We start from the raw sequence: 21,392 nt of genomic DNA, 5'->3' as shown, positions 1-21,392 counted from the left end.
AACTAAATCAAAATGAGAAGAAAAAATGCTGCCCCAAAAAACTTCATCGCAATTACGATGAATTATCCCGTCAAAGAGCTGACAGGTCTCCCCAAACCAAGAAACGGCACAAGCCATGCCGGAGACATGCTCTTGCGATCAAGACAATGTGTCTCTAAGGCAGCCTAGCCTGGCTTGCACGGCCAGAGAGACAAATTTCCTTCGCCCCTCTCCCGGCTGTCCACAGCTTCAAGTGTCTGCCGGGCAACAAACGAAGGCCAGTCCAATGGAAGGAGCAATCACCCAAATCGCCACTCCAAAGACCACTTCGCCGCGTGTCGCGTCCAATATCCAGCCAAATCCGGCATGCGACTGCAATATTCTCCAAACTACAGTTCAGCAAGCAAACGAGCTGAAAGCGAAAGCAATTTTCTTCCAAGTCAGCAAACGGCGAGTGCAAGCAAAGGAGTGGACAGCAATTTTCTTTCAACTCAGCACAATGACACCCCCACAAAAAAAGAAGAAAAAAGGGCAGCAAAGCTAAAAAGGCGATAACAATTCCCCCAAACCAGCTCAGCGGGGAAAGCGGCAGTAAAGACAGAGAGAGCCAACCAAACAACCAATGATATCCAACTTCCGGACCCAAACAAGCGACAACGAGCACAGCCATGGCAATAATATTCTCGACAACTTCAGCAAGAAGCAATATCGGGGGGCACCACAAAAGGCGAAAATTAGCAGCGCCCTCCAAGACACTAGGACCTTAGGAACCTCATGAGCTGACCCTGGGGCGCCCAGACTGCCCCATTAGCACGTCTTCATCTCCAGGCAAAGGACCTCGATGGCAGACAGCTCTCTCTGTCTCTGTCTCTCTCTTTTCAACTTCTGACTTCCTGCTTGCCTCAGAATATTCTCTCTCTCTCTCTTTCACCCCCCCCCCCCCCCCCGACTCTCTCTGTCTGGGTCTGTGTTTGTCCATCTCTCTCTATGTTCCTCTTTCTCTCAATCTCTGTTTCTTCCACCACCCCCCCCCCCCCCAATCACCACCACAGCCGCTTCTGACTTCTCCTTCCATTATAGTAGTCTTCGAGGGCAGACATCTCTCTCTCTCTCTCTCTCTCTCTCTCTCTCTCTCTCTCTCTCTCTCTCTCTCTCTCTCTCTCTCTCTCTCTCTCTCTCTCTCTCTCTCTCTCTCTCTCTCTCTCTCTCTCTCTCATTCCCCCGTCCCCACCCCCACCTCCCCCCTCCCCCCGCCTGTACTTCTGACTTCCCTTGCGTTCCTCCTAGTCCTAGAAATCTAATTAAGGGAGCGCTTGCCAACTCAATTCCGGACCTTCCAGTGGCTGTTTGAGGCTGCTTGTTGTCCCAAAGTGGCCGAGGCTGACTGGCCATTCAGTCGGCTAATATTGCCACGGCTCCTAGCGAAATCAAAGAGAAACGGGCGTTTTCCGCTGTCGATGGGGGTAGAGAGGAGCTGTGAGCGATTGTCTTGAAGAGCTTTTATGCGACCAAGCTTTGCAAATTACCCAACGATTGCTGTCTGAACGCCTGCCGTTTTCCCTGACCCCTGCGGCCCGGGGTGTTGGGTGTTGTATTGCTTGTGCTTATAAAAATAAGTCCTTTTCTTCTGCGCTGTGTTCATTATTTTACCCTGTCTGTCTGTCTCTATTGCCCTACACGCCACCAGGCGTGAAAGGCAGTAAGTAAGTCTGTCTCTATCCGTCAGTCTGTCTGTGTCTCTCTCTCTCTCACTTACACATTCCACCATCACCACTACCGACACCACCATTAAAGACATCATCATCATCATCATCATCTCCTCCTCCTCCTCCTCCTCCTCATCATCATCAAAATCATCGTCATCGTCGTCGTCGTCATTATTTCATTCATCCATGCCTTACCTCTGAGAACGTGCTGCTGCTGGTGTTGCAGTGCTGAGCTGGACACGCCCTGGAACTGCTCGGGTTCCGCCCATGGGTCCCCTGCCGCACTGAATGAATCCGTCGGGGGACCCAGCAGGGACTGTCTGTTGAAAGACCAGAAATATGTCATAGCAATTAGTGTCTGCACAGGGTTTGGGTGTCATCGTAGTCAGATGAGGTTAAGACAATGAGTAAAATCTAGTCAACAACAACAAAAAACAAAAACAAAAACAAGACGAGAAATATGATAGTGATTTACAGTCCGCGGGCGTAGATTTTTAGCATCATCGAAATCAGAGGAGGCGAAGAGAATGAGTAAAATAGTCAAAACACGAGACAAATTGGGAATTGGGACAATCAATCATTGAAAAAAAAACCACAATGAAACTCAGAAAGTTTCAGCAGGGGTCATTATAAGCGACCAATACCCTCAAGAAAAGAATGCAATAGAACCCTCCTTGTTTAGAACCTCCAATATTAGACACTCAACCTTCGCCCCCTTAAGACCTTGCTTTTTTGAGAATTTCTGTTCAAAACCTCTGTACCAAATTTAAAGACTCCCTCCATTATACGATCCGATTTTTTCCGGTATTAAAAAAAGGTTCCACTGTGCCCACAAGAAAAAGGGTAACGGGGTGAGAGGGGGTTGGGGGAAAGGGTATTCCTCCTTCCCAAAGTGTCAGACATGCTTTTCATGCCAGCCAAATGCCAGTTGGTTTTTGCGAACACCACCACCCCCACCACCGCAAAGACCCTGTCAGTGTCAAGCTCAGAAGCAAAGGCGTCCGGGGACATTCCTTCAGTGGGCCCGCGTTGGTTTAGCTAATCTGCCTGTTTGCGCGAGGAATCAACCTCTCGCGCCCAATGTGTGCTCGCATCTGCGACGAAATTACACGCCACTGATACGGACGCGCATTGCACGGGTCCTGATCAAACAGACCCAGGTGAAATACTTTGCGGTTTGTCGGATTTCCATAAGAAAACGGACCAAGAGAAGGAAGAAGAAAAAGAAAGATCCCAGCAACTGCCTACGGAGTTCGAGTCTATGACAATTTTGGGTGAAGGAAGTCTAAATCTGGCTGCTGACAAGCACGTGCGAATAGAAAGGACATGGGAACTAAGTATCATTAGACCGACGTCATTTCAAACTTTAACAACGATGTCCGAATTTTGTTTGTTTGCTTTCTAGGAGAGGAAAGTCTGCGTTGGGTGGTGGAAGACTGAATAATCGAGAAAATCCAGAGGTATCCGCAGTCTTTCTCATATGCGAAGCTTTACTACGCTTAAATACAGCGAAATTATGTTGTAAATGCGTGTTGGCAAAATTACTGCGAGTTGGTAAGCCTATAGTTAGGTTAATGTCAGACTCAAAACCATAGCAGTCTGTCGGATTTCGATAAGAAAACGGACCAAGAGAAGGAAGATGAAAAGGAAAGATCCAGCAACAGCCTACGGACGGAGTTCGAGTCTAGGACAAGTTTTGATGAAGTGAGTCTAAATCTGGCTCGCTTGTGTCAAGGATGTGCGAAAACAAAAGCAAAGGACATGCGAACTACGTATTAGACCAACGTCATTTCAAACTTCCTCGCGGAGATTCTGTGTTTGCCATCAAGTTTATTTCGAGAAGCAAGTCTGTTTAACGTGGTAGAAGACCGAAAATTCGAGAACAATCTTATGACTGTTTCCGCATTTTCACTCATATGTTAGATTGTGAGACTGTGCGCCCCCGCGCGTGCAAACTCACAGGCACAAACACCAAGTATGCGAATAAAAACGAGTCGCAGCACAAAAAAAACATAACATAAATATGCCAACTAAAAACAGGTTACCTCAATACATGTAAATTTTGTTAAAGAGAAAATATCAATATTCATATTTTTGTTCTTCATCCCCACCAAACAAAGTACAGAGCTAATCTTACGTGTAAATGGCATAGGCGGCCTAATGGTCTAACAAACTTGATTCGCTGTAAAAGGATTGGTGAACAAACTGCAAACAGCCTTCAATCTTGAGTTCTTATAAATTATCATTACGTTTGTGAAATTATAGAATCAAGGCGTTCATTCCGCGTTCACTCAAACGTTCGGTATATATCACTCAAACCAACGGTACCTCATGCAATGTATGTATATCTTTCCTCTTTAGACTTGAAGGTCCAGTCCTTCTCGTGTAGGCGATCATATCCACCACCTGGACTTTAACATTTGAGAAGAGCATCCCTCACCCCCAACACACATTGCAAATCAACAGCATGCCTGCTTCCTGTGCATTATTGGCATAGGTGTCACTAAAAGAATAACTCATAAACAAAACTCTCTCTCTCTGTTCAAAAAAGAAGGCAGGCTGAAGATTTCTGGTATTTGTCCAGGTGAAAATATGCTCTTATCCCATGAAAAAGCCTGGACAGATCTTTGTGGTTGCACATGGAAGGAATGTACCTTCGAAACACACTGCTTCTATCAACTGCCATTCTTTCTTTGTTTGGTGTTTAACGTCGTTTTCAACCACGAAGGTTATATCGCGACGGGAAAAGGGGGGGAGATGGGATAGAGCCACTTGTTAATTGTTTCTTGTTCACAAAAGCACTAATAAAAAAATTGCTCCAGGGGCTTGCAACGTAGTACAATATATTACCTTACTGGGAGAATGCAAGTTTCCAGTACAAAGGACTTAACATTTCTTACATACTGCTTGACTAAACTCTTTACAAACATTGACTATATTCTATACAAGAAACACTTAAACAAGGGTAAAAGGAGAAACAGAATCCGTTAGTCGCCACTTACGACATGCTGGGGAGCATCGGGTAAATTCTTCCCCCTAACCCGCGGGGGGTAACAAAACTCTCTCTCTCTGTTCAAAAAAGAAGCCAGGCTGAAGATTTCTGGTATTTGTCCAGGTGAAAATATGCTCTTATCCCATGAAAAAGCCTGGACAGATCTGTGTGGTTGCACATGGAAGGGATGTACCTTCGAAACACACTGCTTCTATCAACTGCCATACTGGGTGTTCATTATTCTACTTTTACACAGTAAGTTATTGCCTGCGTTGTATACACAGATATATATGTGCGCACGTGAACATAACACGTGTGGTCTTCCCTGTTAACATCCGAAGAACGATGTCAGAAAACAGCAAACTCGGAAGGGAGTCTAACTATAGGCTTCATGAGAACACTCTGAAATTCCGTGCCCTTTCTTCCCCTTGTTCTTCTCTCAAAAAAGATACAGTTGAAGCCTCTTTCAAGACCTTCAAAAAGTCTGAGAAAATCTGGTCTTAAATAAGAGGGAACCTTGAATCTTGAAATGGGGGGGTTCCACACCGAAGATCGGGAAAACGGAGTATTAAAGGAAGGGAGTCTTAAATCGGGGGGGGGGGGGGGGGGGGGTGTCCTTAAAAAAGGGTATTTTGTTTATGTCTTTGCTTCCTTGCTTCTTAGAATCATCAGGCTAACTTGCATCGAATAAAATTGTTCGCTCTTGTGAAGACTGACTCTGATTGCGTTCTAGTCGACCACCAACAGTTTTTCAGGTTTCCCACCATGCTAATTCAGTGTTTTTCTTGATGCTATTCCTGTATTAATCCACCATTAATCTTTCCGCATGTCGTAATAGAAACTATTCTTTCCATTCATTTTTTTCCACAGTAAAGAATGGGATTGGAACCGAACTTCCTTTTCGTGTCAAAGAAGCAAACCACTGCTTTTGAGAAAAGGGGATGGGGTGAGCGGAGGGAGCAGGGGTGAGCGGAGGGAGCAGGGGTGAGCGGAAGGAGCAGGGGTGAGCAGGGGTGAGCGGAGGGAGCAGGGGTGAGCGGAGGGAGCAGGGGTAGGGTGGCGAGATAATCACAAAGAGCTACATTGGCGGATTTCGTCTGGAGCAAACACAGGAAAAGGCGAACATTACAATGTCAATATATGTCCAACAAAGTCATCCACGGACGGTGGTGGTGGGGGTGGCAAACGAGGGAAGGGGGGAATGGAGGGTAACTTTTCGAGCTTCACCTGTTCTTATCCAACGTATCTCAAGAGGGGCTCGATCATTTTCGAGCCTATTCATCATATTCAGAGAAAAGCTGCCAACAAGTGTTTGATCCGCAACTTCAACAAGTGTAAATCCACCGGGAGGTCCCGGCCCGCGTATGAATGGTAAGAGGGTCTGGCAAATAGTACATCGTGAAGGGGATAGGGTCCTCAAAAGGCGAGAAATTGCGTGTTGGGGTTGACAGGGGAGCGGGAGGGGTGGGTGGTGGGGGGATGGAAGGGGGTTTCGAAGGAAACTCGTTTCCCTCCTCAAACACAAACCAGTGAAATCTGCAAAGGAGTGTGTGTGTGTGTGTGTGTGTGGAGGGGGGGGGGGAGGAGGAGGTTTGAGAGGTAACTCGTTTTTCTCGTTTTTCTCCTCAAACACAAACACAAACCAGTCAAGGGGGGTGAGTGTGTGTAGAGGGGGTGAACTAATCTCAAATATTGTATTGGTGGCTTTTATTGTGAAGTTAACACAAGAAAAGAGAAGGAAGGTGGGGTGGCGGGAGAGAGGGGGGAGGGAGAGGGTTAGGGGAGCTAATGACAAAGGAGTACATTGGCGGATTTTGTCTGGAGGCAAACACTGGAAAAGAGGGAGCAAATTACAATTTTAATATCTGTCACTGCATCGCGGGAGGCGAAACCTTTTCTATCTTTTCGCTGACTTTGTTTGCACGTCATCACAGACTGGACTCTCGAGTTGGTGACTAATTTCGCTTAGCTCCTCTTTCAGTCTACTCTCCCCTACCCCATTCTACCCTCCTCCTCTGTACACAACTTTACCACCATTCCATGCCCCAAGTGTCGTTCCCCTTTTACAGAATCTCTCGGCCATTGGATCTAGGCCACAAAATCGACAAACTCCTCTCTTACCCCAAACCAAACCAAACCCCGAACAACCCTTATGCACCCCCCCCCCCCCCCCCCCCCCCCACACACACACACAATCACCCTCATCCCTTTTCACCACCCCTTTAACAACATCTCATGGACCTAGGCCCCTAGAAAAACCGTCGAGAAGCTGAGAACTCTTGGCCCGAAAGAATGTCAAGATCACTTCAGATTCGCGGTCTGTTTCTTTCTTATTTGCTTGTACTGGATGATACGAAATAAGGTACCTTTTTCAGTGTACTCGTGAGTACAGCGCTGTGGTACAAAAATCATATTTCTGAGATGATTCACAACCACAGCAACGGAGATGCAGATGTTAAGAGGAGTCCACCATGGGGCCCGTGCACACATCACCTCGATTTTACCTATCATTTCTAAGCACTCTAACCGTTAGTAGAGACCTAACTGCAAATGGATTTTATCTGCCTATTCAACTTCTGGGAAGGTGGAGGGGTGCATTTTGTAAATTCACTGAGGACTAGGTGGCAAAGTTACGAGCGTGTTATAAATACGTCCGAATTTCTTCTAATACTTGAATCTTAACCACAACACTTGCTTTTTAGCTCAAATAAGTGCTAAATAACCTCGCTCTTGCTAAATCATTTTGCACACCGAAAGAAATGTTGTAAAAGGACATTAATGTTCTAAATATGGAAATATCAAAGGCACAGTTCTTGAGCTATAACCAATTCAGCTGACCATTCCAGATGTGCCCATGCTGTTACATGGGATAAGGCCATCCCTCCATTTGGACACATGCTAAAAATCAGCCTGCCTGTTTTCTGTGCAGAGTGGGATTTTTTTAATGAACTGATTGCTTAAAAGGCCACCGATGACTTTTGAGAGATCTTTCTTTATTTGGTGTTGAACGTCGTTTTCAACCATTATATCGCGACGGTTTTGAGAGATAGATTCATCAAAATGTTAAATGTACACAAGAAGCGTACTCGCTGGAATGTGTATCATGCTTTAAGGTCTACAGATGGAGAGAACTTGGAATGCAAATTATCTGTAATGCATGTAATTTATATGGCCTTATGCCATTTAAACTCCAGTGCTCACTGTCCTGCAAAATCCACGAGTCTTTGCTCTTGAACAAAAATTCAAGAAAGACGGAGGGAGAAGAAAGGGTGTGTGTGCGAGAAGTGAAAAGAGCATGGTGACTACATGGCTCTTGTGAATGCTCACATGGGAAGTGAAGGGGCAAGAACTGTGTAAGAATATTGTCAGGTCTTTCTTGCCCTGGGGTTGCTCCCCCTTCTCTTCTTCTATTCCCGCAACGTGGAAATCTTTACTGTGTTTGTCATTGTTGTTCTATTTGGTCTTATTGCTGGCTTGTTCTCTCCTTTCCTGCTTTCTTCTTTCTCTTTTATTACTACCTGTTCGAATCTGTATATCTCTTAATGACTGTTCCAAAAGACATAAAATAATCCCCAACATAAGGGAATGAACAGTGTTTGACACCAAAACAAATTGTTACTCAGACTGACACCAAGAAAATGGCTCCAGACACCCTGGTTTGTTTGTTTGTTTGTTTGATTAACGCCCAGCCGACCACGAAGGGCCATATCAGGGCGGTGCTGCTTTGACATATAACGTGCGCCACACACAAGACAGAAGTCGCAGTACAGGCTTCATGTCTCACCCAGTCACATTATTCTGACACCGGACCAACCAGTCCTAGCACTAACCCCATAATGCCAGACGCCAGGCGGAGCAGCCACTAGATTGCCAATTTTAAAGTCTTAGGTATGACCCGGCCGGGGTTCGAACCCACGAAGACACCCTGGTCATAAAGTCAAACAAAAATGTAAAAATATAAAGGGAATTATTTTTTATTATTTTATTGTCTTGCACAGAATGCATTCTTTCTGTCGCTGTTTCTTGTGTTATACAGACAGAATAACTTTTATCTCCTACCAAGAAAGACATTTTACTTCAACGTGCAATTTTTCTGTTACGTACAAAGATCCTGCAAATAATGTTTGCCTAAACAGTTTTAAAATCCAGGCAACTCATGCAAAATAGCGATAAGATCCCCAGGAATAAAACAATACAAAAACAAGTCATGTGAAGCGATATAAAAAACATTTAGTCAAGCTGTCGGCATTAAAGTAACAGATAAACACAATAGACAGTCATCGCCAAGACTATATTTAAGATAGTCTCGACTAACCACACCCCAAAATAGAGACGGGTCACGCTCGTCTCCGGGTAGCGTGGAAACGCAGTGCATACTTAACCTATTTTCTGTCATTGTGAGCACATTTTTAGAGTAAACATGACATATGTATATATTTTTGAATTCAGGAGAAATTGAGGAATACGATGCAATCATTTTTAAATCTGTTAGTGAAAATTCGATTTTAAAATGACAACTTTAATGACCAAACGAATTAACTAGTTAACAAGCTGAAATGCAATACCATAGTCCGGGCTTCGTCGAAGATTACTTCACCACAATTTCAACCAATTTGGTTCAAAAATGAGGGCGTGACAGTGCTGTCTCAACTTTCACAAAAAGCCGGATATGACATCATCAAGGACATGAATCAAAAAAATGAAAAAAACGTCTGGGAATATTATACCCACGAACTCTCATGTGAAATTTCATGAAGATTTGTCCAGTAGTTTTCTCTGAATCGCTCTACACACACACAAACACATACACCACCTCCTGAGAGATAAAAGGAGAACAGGAAATAAGAGAGCTAAAAAGGGTGTGTCACAAATGCTGTCATTCTGGTTTCAGCCCATGAATGCCACAACGTTTGCCAATGTGAAAGGAAAAGCTCACTCTGTAGATTCATGCAAGCCCAATGCATAACATTGTACTTTTGTAGTGCTTTTGCAAAAAGAGCAGTTCAGGTGTGCTGGAGGAAAGTCAAGTGTGTCTTGCAATTTGCAGCACCATGGGAGTGAGAAAAGAAATATATATATACATGTCTCTTACCTGTTTGTAGCACTCACATATCTAAAAAAAAAAAAAATTATTTGGATGCTACACACAGACATTACCACCAGAGAATGATACTAAAAGGAGTGCACAAAATCAGAAAAAACTCTGAAAAGAACAAAAAAGCACAGATGAGAAAATGAAACTGAATTATGCAGAACACAACATTTACAATGTGTAGATGTGAAGGTAATTAATAGACGATGTTTGGAAATAAGTCTGTCAGGATTTTCAAGCACTGTGGAAGAGTTACACCCCTGAGACTGATGCAAACAAGAACACACAGCCAACCAGTTAAGACCAGCGATTGCAGCTGATATCGATAGCTAACTCCATTGTGTATGTTACGCAGTGTCTGCTCCATATGCCCTTTTTTAAAGAAAATATGCACATTTGACCCGTGAGTTGCTGCTAATGTCCTGCAGTGATCGCTGAGCATGCGTGTTTGCCCAAACTCAAGTGACCTCAAGCCAAACTCACGTGACCTCAAGCAAAAAACACGAGAACTCAAGCAAAACACATCCACAGCGATCACTGCAGACAGCGATCAATTTGAGACGAATTGTGAACTACGATGTGCATAGTTTTGAAAGAAAAGGACGGCATATTGAGCAAACATTGCATAACATTCACACCGAAGATAGTTATTTCCTGCGCATGCTGGTTTTAATTGGTCAGCACAGCGTTTGAAAATCCTGACAGAGTGATTTCCGGAAAATGTTTATTACAACAGCGAGATGTTGAAAGAATGTGAAAACAAACAAGAAAATCAATTCGCTGCTCTACTCTACCACTTAGTTAGAACTTTGCCAAAAATGATTCAATACCACCTCAGTGTGGTCAACAACAAAAACCCAACAGTTCTACCCTACCATCTTGTCTTCCATGCAGCCAACAAAGTATTTTGTGCAGTGTTTCACAGGATACCGAAATGAAAATTACCTGCTTTCTCCACCCTCGTTTTTGGAGGCTTGGTCAATCTGTTTTTCCTTCGTCAAGAGGCCGTCCAACAGCCGCTGTCTTCGTTCTACTTCACGTTGTGTGCTGAAGACTTAGTTAAGGAATTTCCATCAACCATGCATAGTAAAAAAACAGGTGCATCTGATCATATTTGAAGAAGATATTGTAACTTAGAAATTCTGAAAGATACTTTTTTTCCGCAGTACGTATTTACAAGAAAACAAAAACATAATTCAAACAAGTCGCATGGAACTCACAGTATGAAACTGAACACACGTACTGCATTTTTTTCACCATGACTATTAAATCATAGAATTGGCCAAAGCCCAGTGGCTCAAAAAGCGCTGACACATTGTCTTGGTACATGTAGTACAAGCTAAATAAACCTAGTTTGTATACAACAGATTTTTGGGCTTTCTTTTATTTTTTAATTGGAGGTTGTGTGCAGAGGAGGAAAAAAATAAGATGCACATTCACAGTGATTTTTGTAACGGTCGGCTCTTTTTTCTAGTTCATCTATCACTATCAGATCTACTCATTGCTGTGGCCTTAAATAAATTCTTCTTTTTTTTTTTTACAAAAGCAGCATACCACTCAAAAGGATACATGTGGTATGAAGATGAAGCTCTCATCAAATTCTGCTTCAGACGATTCAAATCCGTTTGGAATTGACGAAGTGTTGTGCGAACATTGGCAGACAACTGCAAACAAACAAGAAAATTAAGTAGAAGTGCAATGTCTTTGGCACGACCGTCCACAAGAAGGCATTGCATGCCCCCAGCGAAAGACAAATCAGCCATCTCCATTACTGGCAGACACTCTCTCTCTCTAAAATAATTCTGATTGGAATTTACCCTTCGGATACGGTTGCTCATTTTCAAATTATCGTTTATTTCTGACAAATTTGTGATGATTTTGCTCAGTGTCCATTATTTTGCTGAACTACGGTAATGTATTGTTGCAAAGTATGCTGAATTTGATTTATTTTGCTCTTTATTGTTTGCACCCAGTCTTGAACAGTCCATTATGTTCATATAATGCGCTTCTTGTACATAAACTTATGTTTTTTCAATAATTATGTATTCATGTAGAGAGTTTTGTAGAAGCAGTTGTAATAGTAGATTAGTCCCCCGTTAGGGCGAGGGCCACATTCAAAATAGCATATCAATATTCTTGTTACCCGGCCCTCTAAATATAAAGAATTGTCATTGTCATATTCTCTCTCACTCTCTTTCTCTGTATAGTCTACACAGACGAGCACTGAAACTAATTTTATTGAAACAATAGAGTCTCGTTTTTGATGATTATAAGAAACTTAAGATTCTGCCCTTAAAAAAAAAATCTATATTAAATAAAGGCATGCTCTTTCACAAAATCTTTTCCGTACGTGCACCACATGCTTTCATTACAGAATTTAAAGCCAAACCAAACCGAAAATTCAATGTCCCCATTCCACAGATAGAACAAGTTTAGCTTATTCTGGCAGCGTTGTGTGGAATTCTCTCCCGGAATCAGGTTTGATTCCCAACGAGTCTCAATACTTTCAAAAAACACCTTTCATTACATTTAATGTCATATTACAAAAAGTCACAGTGATGGAATTGGAAGACATCGTCTTTGATTTATTTTCATACTAGCAGTCAGGCCCGGCTTCGCCCGGGTGTTTCTGCTCTCCCCTCTCTCAGAAACCTCTCGAATCTTATTCCAATGTGGATAAGAAAAATGACAGTGTGAGCTCATACATTTGGATGTATCATAGGCAAAGCAAGTTTCTATTTGGTTCAACGTGTTCTTCGTGATTTGTTTACCCCTTCTCACACCCACTGTAGTTACCGTCTGATCAAAGCACGCATGCCTCATGAGTGAGCGCGTCATACCTTTTTGAACAGGGGAGAGAAATCTGTAAATTCTCGTGATCTTTCACTGAGGCGATCGTTTCGTAAACATTATTCGCGATGATCTGGAAGGCAGGGAGGGGGAGCAGGGGGCAGGGTTAGTGTGTGTGTGTGTGTGGGGGGGGGGGGGAGCGGCGGGATGATAGCGGGCGGGGGTTAACCCTTGAGAATGACACGGTATACTGGTTTGATGAGAGTTACCTCCCTTCCGTGTGTGACAAAGCATGACTTACCTCCCTTGCACTATATAGACTGTATTGATAGATGGGGAGGGTAATTATCCGAGGAAGGATTAACAATGTCTGGAGAAACTAAAACCCAGGTGCACATTTGTGGGTCCAGGGCAGTGTGCATGCAAAATATATTGTGCTTATCTTTTGCCATCTCTGAGGTATGGCGACCACAGACAGACAGACACACACACACACACACAGACAGACAGACACTCTCTTTTATTTATATGTATAGATTGATCATATATGTCCATACATGTAGCATCAGTGTTTCATCATATAAAACCTCAGTTTTGATAACACATTCACATTTTGTTCAAACATGTATGTTCAGTAAATTGCGACTTCCGTGCATGACATAAGAATTCATGTAAAGCCTGTGATGTGTATATTGTCCTGTGAGTTCTGTGTTTCTGCCTTCTTCTTTTTTTTAAAATGAATGTACGTGTACATTGTATATATATAAGAGAGAAGTCCCTCTCTAGGCGAGGGCTGGTTAAAAAAAAAAAAGCTTCTTCGTATTGGTTATGCCACAACCCTCGTAAAATAACATTTGATTTGATTTGATTTGATCTTTCTCTCTCTGTCTCTGTCTTTCTCACGTTCACACGCAATGTACTATACAGATCAACCTTTGGAATTAACAAACGTCTTTCATCAAAATATGAACAAGCCTCACTGTTATGCATAGGGATGTGCTTGGATAATGGTATGTCTCTGCAAGGGAGACAACCTTTGCAGCATGATGGTGCAGCCCCAAAGACAATTTTGAATGCTAGATCGAGCCTTTAACTTTGACACAGAGCCAGAACCGCTGCAAATGCTATATTAGATTAAACAAATAATAAAATCTACAACAACCAAAAACAAATAAGAAACATGTACATGAAACTGACCACATGCAGATTTGAAACAATTCACACAAACATATGGCCTACATGTCTTGAAAAAGCAATACTCACCTTTGTGTAGTTGGAGCTTGTACGGCTGTGCTTGTTTCGCTCATTGATGGTTTCCATAATCTGCTGCCCCAGCTGGGAGCATGTTTCATACTCGCTTAACCTGTAAGTGATTAAAGAAAAAAATAATCATAATAATAAACTTGTGTGTGTGTGTGTGTGTGTGTGTGTGTGTGTGTGTGTGTGTGTGTGTGTGTGTGTGTGTGTGTGTGTGTGTGTGTGTGTGTGTACAGAGCTCATTTTAGATAGCCTCTAAGAAATCAGCAGATTCCAATTAATCACCAACGAAAAAATGACTGTGTAAGATATAAGATATGTTTGGTGGTTAATTGTTGTCAGACCTTTTGTGACAGTCCGAAGGGGGAGCATATCGTCTTCTGTTTCATCTTCATTGACCGCATCGGAAGGAGTTTGAAAAAGATGTAACAATCAATAGGCAATATGTTAATTACCAGAGGACCGAATAAAAAATGCTGATCTGGCAACAAGTCAACAACATATTTTTTGGTCATCATTTTGGTAGTCCCAAAGTGCGCAATCATTTATACAGGAACCATGTTTGTGAACATAATTGTTAAAATGCAACAATCACCCCTCTGTTGCAACAACTCCACTGGTTACCCATCTCACATAGGGATCAAATACAAGCTCAACACTCTCACATACAAATGCCTCAACAAGCTTGCTCCTACCTATCTCTCCGATTCCCTCTCACTCTATCAACCTTCCCAACCACTCCGCTCCTCAAACAACAACCTCAAACTCAACATACCTCACACAAAACTCTAAACTGCAGGCCAAAGTTCCTTTTCCTTTCAAGCCCCCACCAGAGAGGAACTCACTACCTCTCCCCCTCCATCAACAGTCTTTAGAAGCATTTAAATCTGGCCTCAAGACTTTTCTTTTCCCTAAATAATCCTCAGACTACAGTGCCCCACTACACTCCCCCCCCCCCCCCCCCCCCCCCACCTCACTCGCAAGTCTAAATCAGAGCAGTTGTAAATAGCCATGTACATAATTATTATTTGAATTTTTTTTCTTGTCCGCATGCTTACTTTTGAGTGCTGAGTCTCTGTTTGTGTTGTTGCCTTGTCATCTTCATGTAATTTATGCGTAAGTGTACATGAGTATGCTTGGGTTGTTAATGCAAAAGAATGTGTATGAGTGCGCCTTGAGTCGCCTTGAGGTGAGATATGTGCGCGTAATAAATTCTCGTATTATTATTATTATTAATTCAGGGCCCAAAAGCGTGCCGGAAGTTCAAGCCAGCACTTCATACTTGTCAACGTTTTTCTTCCAGTCTAAAAATGCACAGAGCTGCGGGGTCAGTAAATCTGTAAGCATTTGGCTTTTGTTTATTTGTTGTGCAATTTGCGATTACACAGCTCAGTTGCAAATTTACCATGAATCGTCGCGGTAATTATCAACATTCTAATCTAATAGTAAATGTTTACAAACATTGTGCTCGAAAAAAGAGTTCAAAGCCCTGATGGTTCCAGATATCAAACAAACAGCCCGATTGGCTTTCACTTTGACAATCCACAATTCACCTGGATCTAGATCAAAGCCATTCGAAGGGATGGCCAAATCGTCTGGTCGATCGCCAGGGATGAGTAAAAAAATTGGCCGGGCTAATAAAAAATGTGTGCCAGCTCCCCCGTGCGATCTGGTAAAAATTCTGGTCCAATACAAAACAACTTACAGTTTTACCTTTGAGTTTCAAAGCCATATCAACATGCAGGGACTTCTGTCGTCTGAAAAATTCCGCCAAGTTCTGTTGAAACGAGAACAAGGCTCCTATACCTCGGACGCATTTCTTGAGTTTCATGTTGTAACTGAGTTGTTTGTAATTTCGCTACTGATTCATAGACTGACTCTCAGGTGACTGATTCCAAACGCGCATATTAATAGTCACAAAAGAACTTAAAAAGACTGAACTGCCAAAAAAAGGGATAACAAACACTCTGAGAAAAGACCAACCATTCAAAGAACACTGGCGAGAGCAAGCCGATGGCAGGGAGTACGACTGAGAGACGACGGTTGGTTTTATGTTGTTGAACATTTTCAAGAACACAGAAAATCAAAACAAGACTTAATCAACATTGTTAATTCAAGTTGGAAAATATCAAGTTGTGCGGAGCTAGATATTGCTCACATTTTCAGTGTAATTTCTGTAACCAGGGTTTCATTTACTAGTGCGCCCTGCGCCATTGTCGCATTAAATCTGAAAATGTCCCATCACAATTTGCGTCAGTGCGTCAAGGGCGCATTGAGATTACGTTCCACTGCGCCAGCAAATGTACACTTTACATCGGCGCTTCTTGCCTTCGACTATGTCCCATCGGAATTTGGTTGAGGGGGACAAATGTTCCATTGCCTTTTCTCCCAGGTTAAACCCTGTGTAACTCAGTAAAGAACAGTGCAAAAAAAGCAAGCTGAGATAGCGTATTCATCGCTGACGGCAGCCGGCCAAGTATCTGATCATATATCCGCTATTTTGTGTGTCATTCATACTATCGTTGTTTGTGTCATTCTTCTTGTTTTGTGGGATTTATCCAGGGCCAGTGATATTTCAGCTGGCCTGCTAAATTTCTTCAAGTTACATGCCCGACTGACGAGTCGATTGTTTTTGATTTAACCATCTCTGTTACTACCTGGATTTGTCACATATATATGAACATTGTAACCAGCTGGTAATAATGAAAATTAGTGAAAATGCATGATGATCATGATGTCATGTATGCATTTGAAAATACTGGTTTCACTTTCAGAGATTATTCCAGATGGCATCTCACAAATCAACAGTTTCCAGTTTGTTTGGTTGACTCATTACCGTTATTTTGATGCTCAGACGAACTGATGCGATTACTTTTGTTCTATATTAAGCGGTGGCGAGGCCGTCACATGATCACAACAAAATCGCCATCCTATCCGACCGAGCTTCACAAACCCTCGGTTCAAACAAAGCTGTTTGATACTGTCTGTGGGTCAAAGACACTATCTAACTGGGTATTTTCGATTGCTAGTACTCCTTCTTCTCATTAATATTTTCCGTACGTTACCACAACCCTGTAAACCATTAAATCTTTTAAACTAGTATCTTTCTTACCACGAATCGGAGGCCATGATGTTTGCGGAAGTAAGCTGTCTGCTTAGATTGCGCATGTGAACTGCTGAATATCCCAATAATGGTAGCAAGTGTTTTACGTTCTCCGCCTGCAGTTATAGCCACCCACTCAGTTCCTTGATCTTGACAGATTAAAAGTTTCACCCTTTTCAGAGCCCGAATAAACAGCAGAGTAAAGAATACAAATAGAGACATTAACTGAACACTGTTATCCTACAAAATAAATGTCAATCGGAGTCACGGCATAATCAGTTATCACTAAGCAAAACGTCACGTGCATTTGTTGCTTATATAGATCATGCTTATAAATGCAGCAAGTGAAACCTATGTGCCAGATGTCACATGAAAGTAATCTAAACAACGAAGTGACTGTGGTAAGATGAACAAGTCGCGTAAGGCGAAATTACTACATTTAGTCAAGCTGTGGAACTCACAGAATGAAACTGAACGTAGTCCGCCGCTAGTGCAAAAGGCAGTGAAAGTGACGAGCCTGTTTGGCGCGGCAGCGGTTGCGCTGTGCTTCATAGCACGCTTTACTGTATCTCTCTTCGTTTTAACTTTCTGAGCGTGTTTTTAATCCAAACATATCATATATATATGTTTTTGGAATCAGGAACCGACAAGGAATAAGATGAAATAGTTTTTAAATCGATTTCGGAAAATTATTTTTGATCATAATTTTTACTTTTTTAATTTTCAGAGATTGCTTTTAATCCAAATATAACATATGTATATGTTTTTGGAATCAGAATATAACGAAGAATAAGATGAAATTGTTTTTGGATCGTTTAATTAAAAAATAATTTTAATTACAAGTTTCCGATTTTTAATGACCAAACTAACTCATTAGTATTTAAGCCACCAAGCTGAAATGCAATACCAAACCCCGGCCTTCGTCGAAGATTGCTTGGCCAAAATTTCAATCAATTTAAAAATGAGGGTGTGACAGAGCCGCCTCAACTTTTACAAAAAGCCGGATATGACGTCATCAAAGATATTTATCGAAAAAATGAAAAAAACGTCCGGGGATATCATTCCCAGGAACTGTCATGTCAAATTTCATAAAGATCGGCCCAGTAGTTTAGTCTGAATCGCTCTACACACACACACAGACAGACAGACACACACACACACACACACATACACCACGACCCTCGTCTCGATTCCCCCCTCTATGTTAAAACATTTAGTCAAAACTTGACTAAATGTAACAAAGTTAAAAAAAACAAAGGATTACTGTACTCACCAATACAAAGACGACACAAGACGATTACGAATTTTCGCTTCTGGAAGCTTCATCAGGAAAAGAACACAAAAGACAACAAGTCGCGTAAGGCGAAAATACAACATTTAGTCAAGTAGCTGTCGAACTCACAGAATGAAACTGAACGCAATGCCATTTTTCAGCAAGACCGTATACTCGTGGCATCGTCAGTCCACCGCTCATGGCAAAGGCAGTGAAATTGACAAGAAGAGCGGGGTAGTAGTGGCGCTAAGAAGGATAGCACGCTTTTCTGTACCTCTCTTTGTTTTAACTTTCTGAGCGTGTTTTTAATCCAAACATATCATATCAATATGTTTTTGGAATCAGGAACCGACAAGGAATAAGATGAAAGTGTTTTTAAATTGATTTCGACAATTTAATTTTGATAATAATTGTTATATATTTAATTTTCAGAGCTTGTTTTTAATCCAAATATAACATATTTATATGTTTTTGGAATCCGAAAATAATGGAGAATAAGATGAACGTAAATTTGGATCGTTTTATAAATTTTTATTTTTTTTTACAATTTTCAGATTTTTAATGACCAAAGTCATTAATTAATTTTTAAGCCACCAAGCTGAAATGCAATACCGAAGTCCGGGCTTCGTCGAAGATTACTTGACCAAAATTTCAACCAATTTGGTTGAAAAATGAGAGCGTGACAGTGCCGCCTCAACTTTCACGAAAAGCCGGATATGACGTCATAAAAGACATTTATCAAAAAAATGAAAAAAACGTCTGGGGATTTCATACCCAGGAACTCTCATGTCAAATTTCATAAAGATCGGTCCAGTAGTTTAGTCTGAATAGCTCTACACCGCACACACACAGACACACAGACACACAGACACACACACACACACACACACACACACACACACGCACGCACGCACACACACCACGACCCTCGTTTCGATTCCCCCTCTACGTTAAAACATTTAGTCAAAACTTGACTAAATGTAACAAAAAGCAGATGCAACACGGAACGAACAGGGTTTGAAAGAAAATGGAGGGGAAACACGCAAAAAGGGGAAGGAACTCTAGGAACGGAAATGAATGAAAGGGGAGAGAAGTGGTTGGATGATGTCAAGGGCACAGGCATACAGACTAAAAGTAATACACACTCATAAAGGGGGGGGGGGGAAGAAAAAACACACGCACGCAAACACACACACACACACACACACACACACACACACACACACACACACACACACACACACACACACACACACACACACACACACACACACACAAAACCAAACACATAAACATACACAGAAAGAAACACACACAACACACACACAGATACAAATACACATACACACGTACCGTAAATCCACAGTATGTTTGGGGAATACAAGTACATCACATTTTCGCATTCAAACCGTCAGGTGTGGATGTGCCCAGGGATAAAATGAAATTCGACTCTACTTGTTTTCTGTCTGTGGAGGTGCTGTACATTTGCCAGACACCTTTCACACGTGCATCAAGGAAGGTGTGGTTACTGCTGTTGAAATGTTGGGCAACAGACCTACAGCGGCGATGCCGAATATCTGCCAGATGTTCGGTGAAGCGGGTAGAGAGGGTTCTTTCGGTCTCACCAGTGTAGAGTACTTTGGGGCCTTGGAGACAGGATATGGCATAGATGAGGTTGCGGCTGGTGCAAGAGAACGTGCGTTTAATTTTGAAATCTTTTTGGGGGCCGGTCAGAGTGGTAGAATGGCAAATGTGGGGGCAGGTGTGGCAACGAGGGTTCTGGCATGCGTTTGTGCCGGGTTGTAGGGGAACTGGCGAACGAAGAGAGGATCGAACCAGGGAATCTCAAGGTTGCAGTCCCGTCGGGAGGCCAACAAGGGTGGCAGGCTGAAAGTGTCACCAACAGAGGGGCCGGACTTAAGGATGAACCAATTAGTTTTCAGAATGTGGCGAACAGGTAGGTTGTGGGGATGGTGGGTCAGAACTGCCACAGGTCTGTCTGATCTGTCTGAGGTGGATGATGGCTGCAGAGCTTCCTGTCTCGGTATACGACGAACTTTATTCAAGGCCACATTCAAGAGGCTGGATGGGTAGTCACGTTGAAGGAAGAAATCAGACATTTCTGCTGCTTTCTCTTCAAAGTCATCTGTGTCAGAACAGATGCGGCGCAGTCTGAGAAACTGGGAAAATGGAATGCTCCGGATGGTGGAAGAAGGGAATGGAAAGTAAGGTAGGTGTGAGCATCAGTGTCTTTGTAATGAACACTGGTGGACAGAATGCCGTCAGACAGGGAAATGTTCAGATCCAGAAAGACGACTGCGGAAGGAGAGATATCAAAGGTGAATTTGATGGAGGGATGGTAGTTGCTGACAAAATGTATGTAATCAGTGAGGTCAGACAACGAGAGAGAGGTGGCACCGAGGCAATCATCGATGTAGCGTTTGCACAGTTCAGGCTGAGGTCCAGTGTAAGTGGAACGAATCTGGGATTCCAGGTGGCCCATGAATAGTAATCAATTTCAATAAGACATAAGACATAAGATCATTTATTGTCCATACAATTAATTACAATGGATGAAAAAGTGTGGTTCATCTGCTCTTAAAACAACCAAAACAACATTGTGACAACAACCTTAAAAAACAAAAACAAGAACAGTAAAACATACGAAGTAAGAACACCCAAAGTACTCCAGACAGGCACGTCCGCCACATCCATACTGCACACACACACACACACACACACACACACACACACACTGTCGGATGCCACATGAAACAATTATCTGCAATTTTCTGTTTTTATCATAAATACTTAGGCCTCTCCCGTTATTGACTATCCCAGCCAGACTTTCATCAGTTCATCAGTTCGGGTTTTTATTGCATGACAAAGTACACGGGAGCAAACCTGGATGCAGATCAGTGTATCATTGGTTGTTTTTGTCTTCCCTTTCCGTTTCTGTAGGAAAAAGCACTAACAACAACAGTGTGTGTGTGTGTGTGTGTGTGTGTGTGTGTGTGTGTGTGTGTGTGTGTGTGTGTGTTCATAATATGCTTGATCAAACACAAAACAGCGTTGTTTAGCCGCAGCTTCTGCAAAAAAAGTAGAGAAGTTTGCTACGAGTCCCCAGGCAGCACGTGTCGCACTCACATAACCACACACTTTCCTTGCTGGGGTCATCTGTTTGCAGTTCTAAAAATAGA

The 21,392-nt window shown here is 42.5% G+C and overlaps 1 protein-coding gene across 3 annotated transcripts in view; it reads right to left on the bottom strand.

The window, feature by feature from the left end:
• LOC138959266 (syntaxin-8-like) overlaps nucleotides 1-16,989 on the bottom strand; it is a 32,342-nt gene extending 15,353 nt beyond the window's left edge. For 2 of the 3 annotated variants that reach the window (XM_070330667.1, XM_070330668.1), the window contains exons 1-6: nucleotides 16,929-16,989; nucleotides 13,823-13,922; nucleotides 11,339-11,433; nucleotides 10,715-10,816; nucleotides 9,770-9,790; nucleotides 1,881-2,005 (exon numbers count right to left, since the gene is read on the bottom strand). In XM_070330667.1, the coding sequence (XP_070186768.1) occupies nucleotides 1,881-2,005; nucleotides 9,770-9,790; nucleotides 10,715-10,816; nucleotides 11,339-11,433; nucleotides 13,823-13,922; nucleotides 16,929-16,984 (499 nt within the window). In that variant the 5' untranslated portion in view covers nucleotides 16,985-16,989. The remainder of the gene's footprint in view (nucleotides 1-1,880; nucleotides 2,006-9,769; nucleotides 9,791-10,714; nucleotides 10,817-11,338; nucleotides 11,434-13,822; nucleotides 13,923-16,928) is intronic. The other variant, XM_070330670.1, reaches the window with a different exon arrangement.
• Between the last annotated feature and the right edge of the window lie 4,403 nt (nucleotides 16,990-21,392).

Source organism: Littorina saxatilis, linkage group LG2 (genome assembly GCF_037325665.1).
Source record: "Littorina saxatilis isolate snail1 linkage group LG2, US_GU_Lsax_2.0, whole genome shotgun sequence".
NCBI lineage: Eukaryota > Metazoa > Mollusca > Gastropoda > Littorinimorpha > Littorinidae > Littorina > Littorina saxatilis.
This window is presented reverse-complemented; position numbering and strand designations above follow the sequence as displayed.